This window comes from Odocoileus virginianus, chromosome 15, assembly GCF_023699985.2.
Source record: "Odocoileus virginianus isolate 20LAN1187 ecotype Illinois chromosome 15, Ovbor_1.2, whole genome shotgun sequence".
Taxonomy (NCBI): Eukaryota; Metazoa; Chordata; class Mammalia; order Artiodactyla; family Cervidae; genus Odocoileus; species Odocoileus virginianus.
The window spans coordinates 58,628,027-58,647,486 of NC_069688.1; the positions used below are offsets into that span (position 1 = coordinate 58,628,027).

Genomic DNA, 19,460 nt, shown 5'->3' on the forward strand with positions numbered 1-19,460 from the left:
AGCAAGCTCAAAGTACATTTTGCTTTTTCTTTCCAACTTTATTATTAACATTTTTCTGCATTTTTATTACTGAATCATTGAAAATTTGATGTAAAATGATATGCCCCCCTATTGTATCCAAAGGGATTGTAGTTTTTATTGAAAGTATTAGAAAGCTATCTGTGTAATGTACTTTTATCTCGTATGTGAGCTATAAGTATGAAGGATAGTATGATTTTATGCAGGAAAGTCTCCATTTTTTTATAGATAAATACCTTGAACAATTAAAATAACTCTGCCTGGATTAAGGATATTTAACATTCAATTCTAAATAAATTTAAATAGACTTCCTTAAAAATTTGTTTTTATTTTTGACTATAAAAGTAATACACAATCATGTAGAAATACGAAAAATAAAAATATAACAATTTGTTGATAATCCTATCCTCTGTAGATAACCACAGTTAATATTTTGGCATTTTCTTTTTTAAATCTTATTTTTTAAATTGGACTCAAATGTTAATGCAGTTTTATAGCCATTGTAATTCCTTTATATTATGATCATTTCTCATATTAAACTCTTTATAACTTATATGAACTTAGGTTGCTTCCAGTTCTTTACTCTTACAACTCATCCTACAGTCTTCTTCTAAATATATTTCTATTCTCATCTCATAGTATCTCTAGGAAAGATACTTGAAAGTCGTAGATCAAGAACATGAATAATCTAAGGTTTTCAGAAAGGTTCCATCTTATAACTCTTATGAACAATATTTTTTATTTCTTTAGCAAGAAAATGAAATTGAGAAGAAGTGTGAGCTCAAGAAAGAATCACTCTGGTCAACTAAAGAACTATCTGTGAGGAATTTTTAATTTTTATAAAAATTTGACTTATATTGACTGTCATTTCATTGATTTTTTTTCTGAGTCTTCATTCTTAGGATTAAAGCTGATTCTGTTTCTATAATTTTGGTCTATTTCATAGTTATACTTCCTCTGGAAATGGACAGATCATATTATGAACATGGTATAGCAAAAAGAATATGGAGAAAGCCTGAGTATAATTCTCTGCCCTCTACTCCATAGATCTGAGACCTTTAACAGGTCATTTTCACATTTACGAACTTCAAGTCTTTTGTTTATAAAAACACTTGATATTTCTACAGTAGAGTTGTTGTTTATATAAAATAGAGTAATGGATAGGAACTATTTATAAACTCTAGGACAAAATACAAGAATAGTAGGCTATTGTCATTAGAGTTCCTGATTACATTCAGTCACTGTCACATGAACCTTTTCTTTTGATTTTTCTGTTTTTTCGTCTCTTCCTGACTGTCTTTATCTTAGTCCTGTTAGCAGCTTGCAAATGGATATATAGTAAAGCAGCTTAAAAAACTAAGATGGTCAGCCTTGGGCAGCTGTAAGAACATGGATATGTAGCTGCTTAGTTAATAGTAAATGACATAAAGAATCTCTTCCAGCAACAGAAAGGAATCTTCACGCTGATTAAATAATTGTTAATCTGGAATTTAAAAAGTGGCTTTCAGTTAATGAGGTGGTGTGTGCCCAGAATTAGTGGTTGAATTTTTTGAGGTGTCCAAACTAATAAAAAACATAAATTATTGAAAATCAAGAAAACTAAAAAAAGAAAAGAAAAGAAAATCAAGAAAACTTAAGCATAGTACAGATAACTTGTAGAATGGATAATATATAACTTGTAGAATGGTTTTAATGAAAAGAAGCAAACTGTTTCTTGCCAAAAAAATATATACAAGAAGATAAATTGTTTATTGGGATGATTTTTATTAGAATATGCTATTAGATTTCAAATACTTTATGGCTTTTTAGTCTTTTGTCATACATGAGTATGTTATAAATGTTTCTGAAGTTAGAGTCAGAAATACTACATGAGTGATTTTCTGGTTTTGAAACAGATAAGATTTGATTTCAAGTACAAAGTTCAGATGTCAGAAATAAACCTTTTTTTTTTTTTTCCTACTGTTTTTTCAGATATTTGAACTTTTTTCTATAAGTTCTTTAAGTGACAAGTAATTTTCCTTTTCCTTCTTATTTTATCCATCTTAACACTGTTTAAGAACAATGGTGAACTTCAGGATGGTAATGAGATGCTTCCGAGGAAAGTGTTACTGACTGAATTTCGTTCACTGGTGGTTCGTAACTCCACCTCCAGAAATGCATCCAGTGTGAATAATGATTATGGTGAACTAAAGAATTTCAAGAAATTCAAAAAGGTATGTATTCCTTTAAAATGCAACGAGAGTGCAGTGTTTGAAATATTTTTAGAAGTATACTAAATAGTAGTAAAAGCGGTTTATGTTGAAAACTGATGTTATTTCTTCTGCTTAAAACAGTTAAAAGTTACTCTCGTAAGTATATACACTGACACTTAAATTAATATATAAAACAAAATATTAAGGTTGAATTCTTTAAAGGATGCTGTTTACCCGTTTTCCTATTGGCTAGGGTCCTCCTAGTTCTTTTTCTTTCTTTCCTGTTTTGGTCATCTTTTGGTTGCTCAGTGCAGCTTACAAGATCTTAGTATCCAACTAGGAATCAAACCTGTGTCCTCAGCAATGAAAGCATGGAGTGCTGAAAGAATATTTTTCATCCCGTCTGTATTCTTTCTGTTGTCTCTTCTAGGGTGTTTTATTTCTTGCTCCATACTACTACTGACCTGCTAGGTTTTACATATGCATTTGATCAGAATGTAGTAATTTTTTCAAAAGTGATTGCTGTGAAAGACTGCTTTTCTCTAGAACATGATCTATATGATTTTTGCCATGACTACAGGGTGTTATAGTTTTTCCCTCTCGAATGTGAGCTACTATTAATTAGCATTAGTTTTCTGCTTATGACTTTAGAGCCATTGAGAGTGTTATAGTATTATTGAAGTGTTGTGAGCGCCGTTTAACAGGAGGACTCTCTTCTGCTTAGAGCAGACAGTGGGAGCTATCTCCACTCATTTCCCAGCCTGCACGGACAGCACAGGGACACCCATGTTGAGTGTCGCACCGCAAAGGCTCACTGGGTTCAGATGCAGGAGGCATGCTGAGTTTGTTAATTAATGCAGCTGACCACATAAAAGCGATGTGCTGTTCACTGTTGGCGCAGGAGTGGTGAGAGTGTGAAGTAGTATAAACTTCTGGAAAATAGTTCAGAAACATTTAAAACCCTTATAAATACTAATATCTTTGGCCAAGGGAATTTTTTGAGACTAAAAGAAATTCAATTTTTATACAAAAAGAAGTTCAAAGGGATTGCCTGTCATGAAAGGATTTGTCTGAATTTTTCTGTATAATACTCAAATCAATGAAATGACTGTTTCTGCTCACTTTCACTCATTTTAATTTATATAATATAAATATGTTTAGTACTTATATGTGATTTACAGTCTTTGTGTTTTTAAGGTTTTGGGTTTTTTTTTAAATATGATTGTCTTAATTTTTTAGTGCATTTAACAAGGTTTTCTGTTCAACAGGTCACGTTTCCTGGAGCAGGAAAACTTCCACACATCATTGGAGGATCAGATCTAATAGCTCATCATGCTCGGAAGAATACAGAATTAGAAGAGTGGCTGAGGCAAGAAATGGAGGTTAGCAGGAACCCAGACCCAGTAACTTGCTGGATTATTTGATCCCTTGTGATTTCCTTAGAGCAAATTCTTCTTAAAAACCAAACTTAAGATAAGTGGCCTAAGGTTATTCAGAAAAATTCCTGAGTTACAGAGCATTAAGATTAATTTGCACCTTTCCATAACGCTTCTTTAAGGGACTTCTAAATTTATTGATCATATCTAGAACTAATTTGCTGCCTAAGCCTCAGGAACCCATACCTCAGTTATAAAATTGCTCTTTTGGGAAAATATGAACAGCTATACAGCTCTCCATGTTAGGAGTTGGTTTCCAAAATTTCACTGTTTTACAGATAATCAGCTGCATGTGTTATAAACTCTAATGGGAACTCAGAGGAGAGAATACAAAAATATGCTTCCTTTACTTTCTGGGTGTTGTGAGTCCCAGTGTATATATATTCTATAACAGGACTGTCCACCTGATCCATAATTCTTTCAGCCCCTTTTTTTTAAGCTGAAGAATTGAACAAAAATTCATTAAATTGAGGAGTCTTTTAGTACAGAAGAATTCAGAAACACAGGACCACTGACTTGAGAGATAATCAGAGTCCACATCCAGAGTTAGAGAGGCGTCTTCTTGGTTCTTTGTATTGCCTGATTATCCACTGTTCTGGAAACCAAAGGTGGGCTCCATTGATCATCTCAGCAGGCTGTTTGGTAATTAGGGAGTAGGGGCGATGTCACTTTCGTGCTCTCTGATGTGACCTAAGTCCCCGTTTCTCCTCAGTGTATCTCACCTCCTTTCTAGATATTTCACTCCTTCGTTTCTTTGGATTTTACTTTTGATAATTTCTTTAGATTGTCTTCCAGTTTAGTATTTCTCTCATCAGATCTGTCTGGTTGGTATTTCACTCATCCATTGAGTTTTCACTCGACATACTGCATGGTTTCATTTCTGAAAGCGCATTTCATTTATTTCTAAGTCTTGTTCCCTGATATTTTAAAGCTGCTGTTTTATATTCAACACATAAAGTGTTGATATGTTTAATCTAGTTCTCTCTCTGGGTGCCTTGTTTCCAAGTACATATTTTGTCATGTTTGAATGTTAACTGCTTCTTTTCCTTGGGAACTTGATCTGTTGGGAATCCTTAAGTCTAATTTCAGGTTTATTTCCTCCAGAAATATGAGACTCCTTTAATCTCTGCTTGTAATGTTTTTGGACCATTCAGCTAGTTAATACATATTTGGACCCAAAGCTTGAGTGAAGGCTAACCTGTCATTATAAACTTAGTGAGATTTTTAAAAATTCCTTTCTTTCAGTTTGTATCAGGGTCAAGACAAGCAAGTGTATTTGCTGTGTTTTTTGTGTGTTGTAGTTTGTTCCCGTTTCACCCTTTAATACTGGAGTCCTTTATTCCTTGTCTTGGGTTTTCTTTCATAATGCTCATTCCCCACACAGATGTCAGAGGAGAGCCTGGGCTTCTGTGGTCTGCAGACCCCCACAGAGCAGGTCGAAAGCTGACTTTGGTACTTGGTAACGTCTCAGGACTTGTATTTTGCTTTATTATGGGTTAAATGCAGTGTTTTATTTCAAAGAACTTTTCTATTACCTCCTTAAAGACATTTTTATATTTGCTGGGATCACTACACTTAAGGCATTGCTCTCCTTTATTAAATCACCTGCTTCACATCCATTTCTTCTACATTCACTGTGGTTTTCTTTATGCTCTTTATCAGAAATTCAAATTTCAGTTGTATCTGTTCTATTCCTCACCAGCTATATTATGTGATCTTGACTTCTTTATACCTAATTAGAAATAATTAAAATTCTAATTACCCATTTAAACATTTTATTATTCCTGTTTCCTCCTATGCAGAATGGGACCAATAATAGTACCTCCATTACACAGGCTTTTTGTGAGAATTACAGAAGACACTACTTAATACAACATTTATAATAGTGGAAACTGTGTTAGCTATTTCTTAATTCTGAAATGGTGTCATTACAGGTTCAGTTTGTTTACTTAGCATTCATTGCCATTTCATTTCATTGTGTTTTTCCTATCATTTAACTTTTTTGTTCTTATTTTATTGCTTTCATGTTCTTATTAATTTATGTATCTTTTGTTCATGGGTTATTGTTTCTTGCAGACCAAGTTCTTTAACTGTCTTTGGCATGTTCTGTTCTCACCTCTCTCTTTTTTCCCCCATCTGGATGTGGAGTGGCTTTGCTGTTTTGTTTAATTTTGCCACTATTTAAAGTAAAAGACCTGTGCAGATATTGTTTGCTATGTGACACAGCATGTGACGTCTTATGCAGGGATTATGTTCTAAAACCAGTCTGGGGCTTCCCTGGTGGCGCAGTGGTAGAGAATTCGCCTGCCAGTGCAAGAGACATGGGTTCGATCCCCGATGTGGGAAGATCCCCCACGCTGCCAAGCAGCTAAGCCCGTGAGCCACGAGTACTGAGCCCGTGCTCTGGAGCCTCGGAGCCGCAACTCCTGAGCCCACACCCCCTAGAGGCCATGCTCCACGATGGGAGAATCCGCCTCGGTGAGAAGCCCCCACTTGTTGCAACTAGAGAAAAGCCTGCGTAGCAGTGAAGACCCAGCACAGCCAAAAATAAACAAACAAAATTATTTTTAAAAGAAGCAGTTTGAGGTAGAAATTGAATGTAGTTAAAATCACTCCTACTCCAGTGCATCCATACTTGTCATTATGGCAATATATTCAGTCAAATGCATGTAGCATGTCCCATCTACTTGCTATTGCCTGAGACTACTGAACTTGACGTTTGGGGAGGTGGGGTGGTCAGGTAAAGCTATGTGCTGCTCTTTCTGGGAATGAAATTAAATATGTGCCAGGGAGGGTATCTCTTCCCAGAAGAGGATAACCTAGCATTTCAGGTTATTTGCCTGATCTGTCAGGGATGCCTGCAGCCTGTGTCTTCGGTCAGTGTCAGCCTCACTTACTCACCTTTCCACGCCGTTAACCCCCTCCCAGCAGTCCAGCAGGAGGTGTTTTCTCTTTCCTGCTCAGACTGCTCTTTCCCAAATTTGTAGTATTAGTAAGAATCCTCAGGTTTGGACAGTTCTGTAGCACCTTTTAATGAGTTGGAGGAGTGTTAGGAATCAGTTGCATTAGTCTTTGGCTTCTTTGCACGGCCACAGTTTTGAAATCAACATCTTGATTACTTATAACTGTTGCGTGTTACATGTTCTTGGATGGGGTGAAGCTGAGAGAATGATGGTGCAGCTGCTGACTTGTGTCTTTCTTTTATTTCATTAGCATTAGTAGAGGGACTGTTCTAGATTTATTCTATCAAATCTACTTCTTTTCCTAGAGCAATTCTGGGTACTCTGAGTAGAATTTGCTAAGATAAGAGTTGACTTTTTCCTTCTACATGGCCATAGCTCCTAAACGGATGTGCTACTGTCTTGATGTCTCATTTCCCTGTGCTTGCTCTAGCTACTCTCTGTGTTCCCTGCCTTTTGTTTAAGACCTTCTTTCTCTTCTTTTACTGCAGACCAGTCTTAGTTTTCACTATCACTTAGTTCCCATACTCTCTTTGAATATAGGATATTTTCTTTCTGTGCATTAAACATAACTCTTTGAATTCTACCCAACCTGATTTGGATTTTTAAAGACTGATATGTAGTTCTCCCAAGCCACTGATGAATGCCAGTAATAGGAATGCCATTTATTTGTTTTTTAACACTATTTTACTTAATAATTTTACTGAGATGTACAATATAAAGCTGATTTTTCTTTTTTAAATAATTTATTTTAATTAGAGGATAATTACTATACAATATTGTGATGGTTTTTGCCATACATCAACATGAATCGGCCATAGGTGTACACATGTCACCCCCATCCTAAACCCCCGTCCCACCTCCCTTCCCACCCCATCCCTCTGGGTGGTCCCAGAGCACTGACTTTGGGCGCCCTGCTTCATGCATTGAACTTGCACTGGTCGTCTGTTTTACATATGGTAATATACATGTTTCTATGCTGTTCTTTCACATCATCCCACCCTCGCCTTCTCCCACTGATTCCAAAAGTGTCCTTTACGTCTGTGTCTCATTTGCTGCCCTGCATGTAGGACCTTCTGAATCCCACATATAGGAGTTAATATACAGTGTTATATAAGTCTTTCTGACTTACTTCACTCTATAATAGGTTCCAGAGTCATCCATCTCATTAGAACTGACTCAAATGCGTTCCTTTTTGTAGCTGAGTAATATTCCACTGTGTGTATGTACCACAACTTCCTTATCCATTCATCTGTCAGTGGACATCTAGGTTGCTTCCATGTCCTAACTATTATAAATAGTGCTGCAATGGACATTTGGGTACGTGTGTCTCTTTCAATTCTGGTTTCCATCGGGTATGTATGTGTCCAGCAGTGGGATTGCTGGGTTGTATGGCAGTTCTATTCAGTTTTTTAAGGAATCTCCACACTCTTCTCCATAGTGGCTGTGTCACTTTGCATTCCCACCAACAGTGTAAAATGAGTCCCTTTTCTCCACACCCTCTCCAGCATTTATTGTTTGTAGACTTTTTGATGATGGACATTCTGACCAGTGTGAGATGGTACCTCATTGTGGTTTTGATTTGCATTTCTCTAATAATGAGTGATGTTGAGCATCTTTTCATGTGTTTATTAGCCATCTGTATGTCTTCTTTGGAGAAATAGCTGTTTAGGTCTTTTGCCCACTTTTTGATTAGGTTGTTTGTTTTTCTGGTATTGAACTGTATGAGCTGCTTGTACATTTTGGACATTAATTCTTTGTCGGTTGTTTAATTTGCTATTATTTTCTCCTCTTCTGAGGGCTGTCTTTTCACTTTGCTTATAGTTTTCTTCATTGTGCAAAAGCTTTTAACTTTCAGTAGGTCCCATTTGCTTATTTTTGTTTTTATTTCCATTACTCTAGGAGGTGGGTCATAGAGGATGTTGCTGTGATTTATGTCGAAGAGTATCCTGCATAGTTTCTGGTCTTACATTTAGGTCTTTAATCCGTTTTGAGTTTATTTTTGTGTATGCTGTTAAAAAGTGTTCTAGTTTCATTCTTTTACACGTAGTTAATCAGTTTTCCCGTCACCACTTGTTGGAGAGACTGTCTTTTCTTTATTGTTTATTTTTGCCTCCTTTGTCAAAGATGAGGTGTCCATAGGTGTGTGGATTTATCTCTGGATGTTCTGTTTTGTTCCAGTGATCTGCGTTTCTGCCTTTGTGCCAACACTATACTGTCTTGATGACTGTGGTCTGTACTAGAGTCTGAAGTCAGGACGGTTGATGCCTCTAGTTCTCTCCTTTCTCAAGATGGCTCTGGCTGTCCAGAGTCTTTTGTGTTTCCATACAAATTGTGAAATTGTTTGTTCTAGTTCTGTGAAAAATACTGTTGGTCATTTGATAGGGATTGCATTGAATGGGTAGTTGCTTTGGGTAATACTCATTTTGGTATTTAGGTATACTCATTTTCACAATATAGATTTTTACAATCCAAGAGCATGGTATATTTCTCCCTCTATTTGTGTCTTCCATTTGTGTTCTGCTCTACTTATTAGACAATGTAAAAAGATGTAATTTCATTTTGACATTTCATTTTATGAATAGAAAATCATCCTGGTAAGTTTGAATCCCTGCAAGTATAAGCTGGTGCTCTTATTCAAGTAGACCTGGTCAATCCCAGTTCTTCCATATGATAGTTTTCTGATTTTTCTTAACCTAAGTCTCTGTTCCTTGTTGGTTAAAATTGGGATAATAGTGTAAAATAGTAATGAAGTTATATGAATATTAAGTGAGTTTTTCTTAGAAACGGTTTTAAGATAGTATCTAGAAACACATAAATGTAAATTATTTATAGTAAACAAACAGTATCTGCATTCAGTGAACTTACACTTCTTTAGTGGAGACGTGATACAAATAATTATAACAGAAGGTAGAAATTGATAAGAATCTAGGGCTCACATAGCTAAAGTTTTGTGGGAGTTCTTCATATCAGACTCGTTTTTATGTTCTTAAATTATTTATTTTGTATTGGGGTACAGCTGATTCGCAATGTTGTGATAGTTTCGGGTGAACTGTGAGGGGCTCAGGCATGAGTCCCTTCACATACATGTGTCCGTCCTCTCCTGTCCAGGCTGCCACGGCACATTGAGCAGAGTTCCATGTGTGGTACAGTAGGTCCCTACTGTACAGTTGGTTATGCATTTCAGTCATGGCAGTGTCAGCCTTATTTTTAAATGAAGAGACTGAGAAAGCCATTGTTAAAGGTGAAGAACATATTCCTTGACACATAAGAGGCAGTAAATAATTATTGAGCAAATGCACCTTGAGAGATGGTCAGATGTGGACAGAGGAGGAAAAGGAAGTAATTTCTAGGTAGAGGGAGAAACATGGACAAAAGCAGAGAGGCCAGTATGTTTGCTGGGAGGTGTGGGTGGTGTTTTGTCTTTTTGTGTGATTCAGTTTATCTGGCTTTATAGGGTTCATGAAGAAGAGGGTGAGAAGTGATTGAGAAAGTAAATGGAGCCAGGTCATGAAGACCCTTTCCCATTATTTATGGGTCGTCAGACTCAAGAGTGTGTATTTTCTTTGGTAGGTTGGGGAAGTCATTGAAGTGTTTTGAATGGCACACGGTAAGATCATAGCTGGACTTGAGGAAGGATGCACGCAGCACAGGGTATTTCTGGTCCTAAGTCTCAAAGGTGCTTTAGGAGTTTGGTGAGTTTGTGTGCAAAATTACTTTGCGGATGAGGTAATTCAATAGCAGTTTCTGAGCCCTGATTTGGGACTGTGAGGAGGAGAGCTGCTTTAACTGGAGAGCTGCTCTGGTTGAAGGCAGGGTAAATATTACCTTCTCAGGCCTCCAGCAGTGGCATGATCTCAAAACATTGACATTTCATTTAGTAAAAGGGTTTTGCTGGAAAAAATTTTTAAAAACTTAACAAACTAGCCGTATATGTGTTGGTTGCCTTTGAGAGGAGACTGGCTGGAGAAATTTGATTAGGGGACTTCTGCAGTAATCTTGGCATGAAGGGAAAATGTTGACTGGGCGAGAACTGGTGACCTCCAGGATGTGGTCAGCTGCTGCAGCCAGCGCAGAGCAGGTAGGGGTGGAAAGTGGTCGATGCACAGTTTGGGGAAGAAGAAACTTAGAGACAGAATGAAAGTGTTGAAGATGGGACCAGGGGACTCAAGACCTCTTGGATCAAGAGCCCTGTTCCTTGGAGCCCTATCACATTTATTTAGTGTCTTGGCAACAGAAAGAATCTGTTGTGCTGCATGAAATCAGCCTCCTGTGTCCCCGGTCATGTCTCCCATTTTATTGATTACTTTAAACTGTCTTTGTTATTTTCCTGTACAAGGGTTATCACCTAGCTGGAGGTCGTAGACCCACATAAGCCTTGGGAAAACATCTTGGTGTGTGCACAAGCAGCATTCTGAACTTGCACTGACCTGGCATTCTGAGGTCCACAGTGTTTTTCTTTAGTTTAGCAGGGTATGATGATGCCAACAAATCAACCCAATGTACTTTTATTTGGGTTATGCTGTATCGCTATATTTTGCTTTTATTCTTTTCCCATGGTGATTTTCTCACGGCTTAGTCAGAGCAACAGGCGGCTGTTAACCCTTGCAGTCAACCAGCATGGCAGTTTCATTAACTGTGTATTCTTCCTTGAACAAATCTTTGAAATTATGTTAATTTTGACAGGTTCAAAATCAACATGCAAAAGAAGACTCTCTTGCTGATGACCTCTTTAGGTAAAGTTTAATTTCAGCTTTCTTGTGAATTGTTGTATATAACACTCAGTTCTGTTGATAGAGTTTAAATGTTTCGACCCCTTTCCTTAAAATTAGACACTTAGTATCTTCACCTAAATAATATTTTGTCTTGTTTAACTACTTGAGCACCTCTTTACTACTGGATATAGCTTTAAGGCTTGGGCTTAATTCACTTGCACTGTACCACAAGGTGTTTAAAATACATATGAGCATTTGGGCTTCCCTGGTGGCTCAGGGGTAGACAATCCACCTGCCAGTGCAGGAGATGCAGTTTGATCCCTGGGTCTAGAAGATCCCCTGGAAAAGGAAATGGCAACCCACTCCAGTATTCTTGCCTCGGAAATCCCATGGATAGTGGAGTCTGGTGGGCTGTAGACCATGGGGTTGCAAGAGTAAGATATGACTTAGCAACTAAACCATCACCACCATGGGGTATTTAGACAAATGAAGGTTCCTGAGCTAGGTGAATTTGACTGATATATTTTTGAGATTTTCAGCCCTGAGTAGAAAGAGTTATGAATGAATGGAATTTGAAATAAGATAAGTAAAATACCAGACATGAAAATAAGAAGCTGGATTAGAGTTTCAAAGCACGTTTTTGTGAGAGGGTTAGAGGAGTTATAATGGGTAATAATAATTTAATTCAGATTTAACATTTGCAGCATTCTTGCAGGCCCAACAAGTTTTATAATAATTAGCTCTCAAATATTCATAAAATACAATATAGTAGGTAGACATTCGCTAGGGTGGAATAACGTTTTCCCAAGAAATACTGTAATTTTGAGTCTGTTTTATAGCCAATTTGACTTTTAATTTCATTATTGAAAGTATGAGTCATTGGTGAAAATGTTGACAAATAGTGCTGATTTTTCATAAGTATAGTCAGATGAGAATACTTGCCCAACTACATTTGTTCAGTTGCTATAGGAGAAGACTTTTTATAACATAATTATATTTTACGTTCATTATGCTCTTTTGGGCAAATGGTAAAACTTAATGTGGGAGTAGAGAGATCTGCAGCTAGTCTGGAGGAAGTATAAAAACATGTATTAATTTTTAAACTGTTGTTTTCATTAATTACTTTAAAGCTTTTACAGGATTTTTTATGATGTTTTACTTTAAGTCTTCGCTTAATATTTGATCCTAGGGATAAAATTGGCATTCTCATTCTGTTTGCCAAAGTGTGTCTGTATTTTGAAAGCCCTTTAACTTGTGAAAGGAGCACCATTATTTATCTAGATATCATCTGACTCAGTTTCTTTCTTTGCAGATACAATCCTAATGTTAAAAGGAGAAGATAACAAGGTTTTATGAAGAAGCCACAGAAAAACATTTCCTGTTTAGTATTTACTTCGAGTTTCCTCTGCAGTACATTCATACTGTGTATAGAAGATTTAAGTTTATGGCCTAAATTTGTTAAATAAAACACACAAACTCAGTTTCTTTTGTTTGTGACAATTAGTATTGTTTGTTCTGTTTTTAGTCTTTGTCATCTCATCTTTTATAATTTTTTTTTCATTTTTAAATGTGATTTTAACTTATTGAATAGTTAATATAGTCATAGTTCAAAATTCTAAAAGTATAAAAAGGTAAAAGCTTAAAAAGTCTCCCTTCTACCACTGTCCTGGCTGTCTGTCTCCTCGCCTCTGAAAAAGTCCATGATACTCATTTCTTTACAGAGATTTTTAGTGCCTATTCAAATTTCTATGCATATCATTTTTCATTAATTTCCTATAGAAATGATACAATGTTATATACCTTACTCTTTTTTATTGACTGGATTGGAAGGTTATAGTAACATCAGAGCATAATATTTTTCCTTTTTATCATTTTTTCTTTTCCATTATGCTGTAGTCTTTCCTGAACTGAAGTAACCCAAGTGAAATGGATTCTAGTATTGAAGATGCCACCCACTTATTATTCTGATATCAAAAATGACAGTGGAGGGTGTCATCAAGCTTGGGAACATCTCCCTAAAATGAGGTAAGACCTGTGTGGTGGTCTTACTAAACTGGTTGTTGAGTAACACTCTAAAAAGTTGAGCTTTTTAGAATCCTAGTTTTTTTAATCTAAAAAGTAGAAATGGTAAGATTGTCTTCTTTCTACCTAAAAGGGAGATGGTAAGGAAAAACTTTGTTTTTCCAAATTTTGTCATATAGACAGCTTTCACTGTACATTTTAATTAGGATAAAGTCTTTTTGTCTCCTCTAAAGACTGATACATTTTGTCTTAGGAGATAGAGCATGCTTTTTATACTGACTGAAAACTTCCTAGTTTCACATAGATTCTGCCACCCTAACAAACTTAGGCTATGAGAGATAGCCTAGCGTGAAAAGTTATATCATTCATTAATTTGTATTGTTGTTAAGTCTTCATGGAAGATCTAGTGTTCCACAATATTCAGGCAAGGGAGGTCACCATATTTAAATCCTGACTAAGGCCCTTTGCACTCTTGACCAGCCTTCAGAACATGTTATGTGCTTTTAGGAGATAGTTTGTAAATGTCCTAGATTTTTCTTATTTATTTTTGTCTCACTATCCCTTCAAATTCTTTGTTAAGGAAACATTATTAAATGTGTATTCATAATGCTCTCCACAACACTGAAAGAATTTGAAGATAAATGAATAACGGTCTCTCTACTCTCCTAACAGTCTCTGTTCTCTCTAGGAGTAGTCTAAAAGCTCAAACACTCCAGAACTGGTGGTCTGAGTGTTTTAAATTTCCTTAAAGTTCTGTTTGACATAGAAAGTATTGTTAACTAGATGGAAGGTGTTTACCATTGCTTTGCATAGATCCTTTGTGCTGCAGTTTTTATAAAGCTGTTAGCTCTGCCCCGAACAACTTCAGTCACAGCCATGCTTCGATGGGGTGTGTACCTTTTCCCTTGGATCTTTGGGGGACTCTTTTTTTCCTAAGCATATATGTGTTTTAGGAGAAAGGGGGATGTGAAACTTGCCACCTCCCTTTCTTTAATGAATGAGAACTCTGCCTGCATTTTGACCTGGGGCTTTAGGTGGTGGCAAGGAAGAAGTAGCCTAACCTTTGGCCATAATCTCACAGTTGTCCATTGCCTAGCAGCACATTTGAAGTGGCATACTGCCTTTCCTTTCTTTAGCCGTAAAGTTCTTTCTGCCCAAAACTTTCCTCCTTTCTTCCTAAGTGGACAACTGAAATCTTGCAGGCGGTCACCCTAGTGGGAGTCTACCTTTGCTTCTTTGAATGATCATAATCCAGATGCCTTAAGAGATCAAAGCACATTGTGATGTTGGTACAGTGTTCTCCTCCCAAGTTTACAAGAATGATTGTATAACTTGCTTTTGAACATGCTTGCTCTTTTGTCAGGCTGTTATCAATTGTGAATTCACAAATATGATGCTGTGGAGTCACTTTGCTTACCTTTATAAGAGGTTGATATGGAGTAAGCAGACTTACTGGAAGTTACTTTATTGCTCTAAATCATGGAATCACTTCATGGCAAATAGATGGGGAAACAGTGGAGACAGACTTTATTTTGGGGGGCTCCAAAATCACTGCAGATGGTGACTGCAGCCATGAAATTAAGATACTTACTCCTTGGAAGAAAAGTTATGAACAACTAGACAGCATATTAAAAAGCAGAGACATTACTTTGCCAACAAAGGTCCGTCTAGTCAAGGCTATGGTTTTTCCAGTAGTCATGTATGGATGTGAGAGTTGGACCATCAAGAAAGCTGAGTGCCGAGGAATTGATGCTTTTGAACTGTGGTGTTGGAAAAGACTCTTGTGAGTCCCTTGGACTGCAAGGAGATCAAGCCAGTGAATCCTAAAGGAAATCAGTCCTGAATATTCATTAGAAGGACTGATGCTGAAACTCCAATACTTTAGCTACCTGATGCGAAGAGCTGACTCATTTGAAAAGACCCTGATGCTGGGAAAGACTGAAGACGGGAGGAGAAGGGGATGACAGAGGATGAGATGGTTGGATGGCATCACTGACTCAATGGACATGAGTTTGGGTAAACTCCAGGAGCTGGCAATGGACAGGGAGGCCTGGCGTGCTGAGGTCCATGGGGCTGCAAAGAGTTGGACACGACTGAGAGACTGAACTGAAACCATGGGATTGAGTGCCACTCAGATTTCTCTATCACTGTATAAGTTAGCCTCCCATTTGGTGTGATCACTTCTTTAAAATGGAGTCTTGGTTTTATTAATAAACTGCAAGGAGATCCAACCAGTCTATCCTAAAGGAGATCAGTCCTGGGTGTTCATTGGAAGGACTCATGTTGAAGATGAAACTCCAATACTTTGGCCACCTGATGTGAAGAGCTGACTCATTTGAAAAGACCCTGATGTTGAGAAAGACTGAGGGCAGGAGGACAAGGGGATGACGGAGGATGAGATGGCTGGATGGCATCACCGACTCAATGGACATGGGTTTGGGTGGACTCCGGGAGTTGGTGATGGACAGGGAGGCCTGGCGTGCTGTGGTTCATTGGGTCACAAAGAGTTGGATACAACTGAGCGACTGAACTGAAGTGAAAGATGCCATCAAAAAACCACAAACTATTAGAACTACTAAATGAATTCAGTAACACTGTAGCATACAAGTTAATATATAGGAATCTGTTGCATAGATTTCTACATCTGGTAACAAACTCAAGATTTTTTTTAAAATTCCATTTACTCTTGCATCAAAAAGAATAAAATACCTAGGAATTAATCTAACCAAGGATATAAAATATCTCTACTTAGAAAAGTATAAGATAATGATGAAAGAAATTGAAGATGATACAGCAAATAGAATGGCATACCATGCTCATGGATTGGAAGAATTAATGTCAAAATAACCATACTACCCAGAGCAATCTACAGATTCAGTGCAATCCCTATCAAATACCAATGGCATTTTGTCTAATTTTCAGAGAATCAGACAAATAATTTTAAAATCTATATGGTAACACAAAAGACCTCAAATAGCCAAAATTATTTTGGAAAGAACAAGGCTGGAGAAGGCATTATGCTCTCTGATTTCAAACCACACTACAAAGCTACAGTGATAGAAAGTTTTATGGTACTGGAACAAAATAAGGGAGCCCAGAAGTGACCTCATATTTCTATGGTCAATTAATCTATAGCAAAGGAAGCAAGCATATACAGTGGGGAAAAGACAGCCTCTTCAAAAAATGGTGTTGGGAAAACAGGACCCCTACATGCAAAATAATTAAACTGCACTACCTTCTCATACCATATACCAACATCAACTCAAAATGGATTCAAAGTTTAATAACACCTGAAACCATAAAACCCCTAGAAGAAAACATAGGTAGTGTATTAACATTAGTCTTTCAAATATCTTTTGGTGGGGATATATGTCCTCAGACAAGAGAAACAAAAGTAAACATAAGTGTGACTACACCAAACTAAAAAGCTTTGGCACAGCAAAGGAAACTATTAACAAAATGAAAATTTCTACTGAATTGCAAGAAAATGTATGCTAACTGTAGCGAAAGATGGTGGAGTAGAAGGATGTGTACTCACCTCCTGTGAAAAATCACAACTAGCTGCGGAACAACCATCGAAAGGAGGATCTTGGAACCCACCAAAAAAAGATGCCCCATGTCCAAGAACAAAGGGCAGGAGGGGTGCAATCACATTTAAAATCAAACCTCCTACTTGCCAGACTCTTGGAGGGCACAAAGAAAGCGTTGTGTGCACCAGGACCAGGGAAAGGAGTGGTAACTGTCACAAGAGACTGGGTCAGACCTGCAGAGTCTGAGGGTCTCCTGTGGAGGCCGGGTCAGCGGTGGTCTGCCGCGGGGACAGGGGCACTGATAGCGGCAGCGCTGGGAGGAGGCATGGTGTGGGGCAGAAGTCCTCTGGAGGAAGGCGATGGGACGATCCACAAGCAGGAGATCAATTATACCAAAGACGTTCTCGCACTGCTGTGCAAGTCGTAGGCCCCACAAGACTTCCCAACCTGGGGGTCTGGCGAAAGGAATGGGGATCCCCCGGGAATTTGGCTTTGCAGTTCAGCTGGATTTGATCGAACAACTTCTACAGGCCTGGAGAACAGAGACTGTTGGGAGGGCACAAAACCACGTGCACACGAGAATCCAGGAGAAAGGAACCGTGACCCAGTAAGAGACTGAGGCAGACTTGCCTGTGTGTTTGGGAGGCTCTGGAGCAGGCGTGGGTCGGCGACGGCCTGCCGCGGGGTCTGGGCACTGGCAGCTGCGGTCCCGGGAGGCGAGGAGTGCCGGCCTAAGTTCTCTTGAAGGAGGTCACCATCACCCCTGGACGGAGCCCATAGCCTGCCAGAGACTGCGAGCTCCAGGACTGGGCTGCCTCAGGCCAAACTACAGGCAGCACGGCCCCACCCATCACAGAAAACCGGATTAAAGACCTACTGAGCACGGCCCCGCCCACCAGAGCGAGACCCAGGTTTCCCGATTGCTCTGATGTGCAGGGCCGGGCGCAGGAAACGTGCATTTCCATTCACCCCATTAGATCTTACTTCCACATATCCTAGGTCTTCCTTCTCAATTTCTGAATTAAGTTTTTATTTATTTTCGTTAAATGCTGTCATTTTCCTCAATACTCAATTGGATTTTAAATAAGGAATTAGAAAAACAATTTAGAATTTTCATTTCTGAAATTTCTTTCCTTCATGTAGGTATGTTTCACCTGATATCACATGCCTTCAATGTGAATAACTTCCTTTAACATTTCTTTTGTGCATATTTCCTGGTGTCAACTTTTTTGTTTTCATTATAGAATTTTAGCTTACATTTTTTTTTTCTCTTCAGCATTTTAAAGACATTGCTCTACTGTATTCTTGATTTATGTTGTCCTAGTTGTTCATTCTTTCCATTGTTCAGTTATGTGTCAAAATCTTGACTGCTTTTTAAAATTTTTCATCTTTTTAGCAATTGATTGTCATCTTAATATGTATTGTTTGCAGTTCGAATTTCTTGATGGATGCGTGGGTTGCTTTTTATTTTTTAAATCAAGTTTGTAAAATTTTTAACCTTTATTTCCCCACATATATTTTCCTGTTCCAGTCACTTGATTTCCTCTGGATCCAACTATACATGTTAGACCACTTGTTATTTAGCTCATATGTCAGTTTTTAAAAATTCCTTTTATCTCTTCTTCAGTTTGAACAGTTCCAATTAAACTGTCAAGTTCATTGACCTTTACTCCTATAGTGTCTTGTATATTTTTATGCCCATGTAGTAAATCTTTCATTTCAGAGTATATTTTCTAGCTGTAGAAGATGTGGGGTTTTTATGTTATTGTTCTCAGACTCACTTAAGAATTAAATATTCTTTAATATTTTGAACATTTATATAGTAGCTTTTAAAGTGTTTCTGCTATTTGTAATATCCATGTCAACTCTAGATCTATTTTGATGACTTGTTTTTTCCCTCTGCTTATGGTCATGTCTTCTTGTCTTTACACCTAATTTTTTATTGCATGTTGCACACTGCGGATGCTGTAATGCTGCTGAGGACCTGGATTTTGTCGTCTTTAGAGAGCGTCAGGTTCTGTGGCAGCAGTTAATTAACTTACTGGCACATTTAGTGTGATCTTGAGGAATGGTTTTAGGGTAATGCTGATTTATAGTAACTATTTAAAAGGCTTGGCCAGTTTGGGGTCTCAACTGAATGTCAATGTCTGGCCTTTATTTACCTTTTACAAAAGTAAAGTCAAAAGTTCACATACTCAGACTGCTTAAAACAGAGAGCTATGACTAAATCTTATTTTTATTGTATTATTTCCAAAACTCCAAAGAGATTCTGCTTTTTAATCATTCTTTCAAGAGCTAGACTTTTGAGGAATGAAGGAGATGCCCATATCACAGTATGACTAGTCAAAATATTTAGTGCTTTCCTCTCTCCCTGAATTAAGTAGCTGATACTGATGGATAGATTTAAAATAATGGGACAAATTGATCAAGAGTATATTACAACAGAGAAAACACTTTGATGTTACACACAGCACAGGGCAGCTAGGTCTGAGGGGGAATTGAGAAATGGGAGGTTACTAAAAATGAAATTCTTAACCAGGTTTATTAAGGCTCTGTTGAAGTTTTATTTTCCCTGAAATCTTTCTTC

The 19,460-nt window shown here is 37.6% G+C and overlaps 1 protein-coding gene across 5 annotated transcripts in view; it reads left to right on the top strand.

The window, feature by feature from the left end:
* Positions 1 to 12,801, top strand: part of NBN (nibrin) — a 57,551-nt gene extending 44,750 nt beyond the window's left edge. For all 5 annotated transcript variants that reach the window (XM_020870015.2, XM_070477424.1, XM_020870017.2 and 2 more), the window contains 5 exons: positions 769 to 837; positions 2,076 to 2,231; positions 3,479 to 3,592; positions 11,293 to 11,342; positions 12,634 to 12,801. In XM_020870015.2, the coding sequence (XP_020725674.2) occupies positions 769 to 837; positions 2,076 to 2,231; positions 3,479 to 3,592; positions 11,293 to 11,342; positions 12,634 to 12,664 (420 nt within the window). In that variant the 3' untranslated portion in view covers positions 12,665 to 12,801. The remainder of the gene's footprint in view (positions 1 to 768; positions 838 to 2,075; positions 2,232 to 3,478; positions 3,593 to 11,292; positions 11,343 to 12,633) is intronic.
* Positions 12,802 to 19,460: the final 6,659 nt, after the last annotated feature.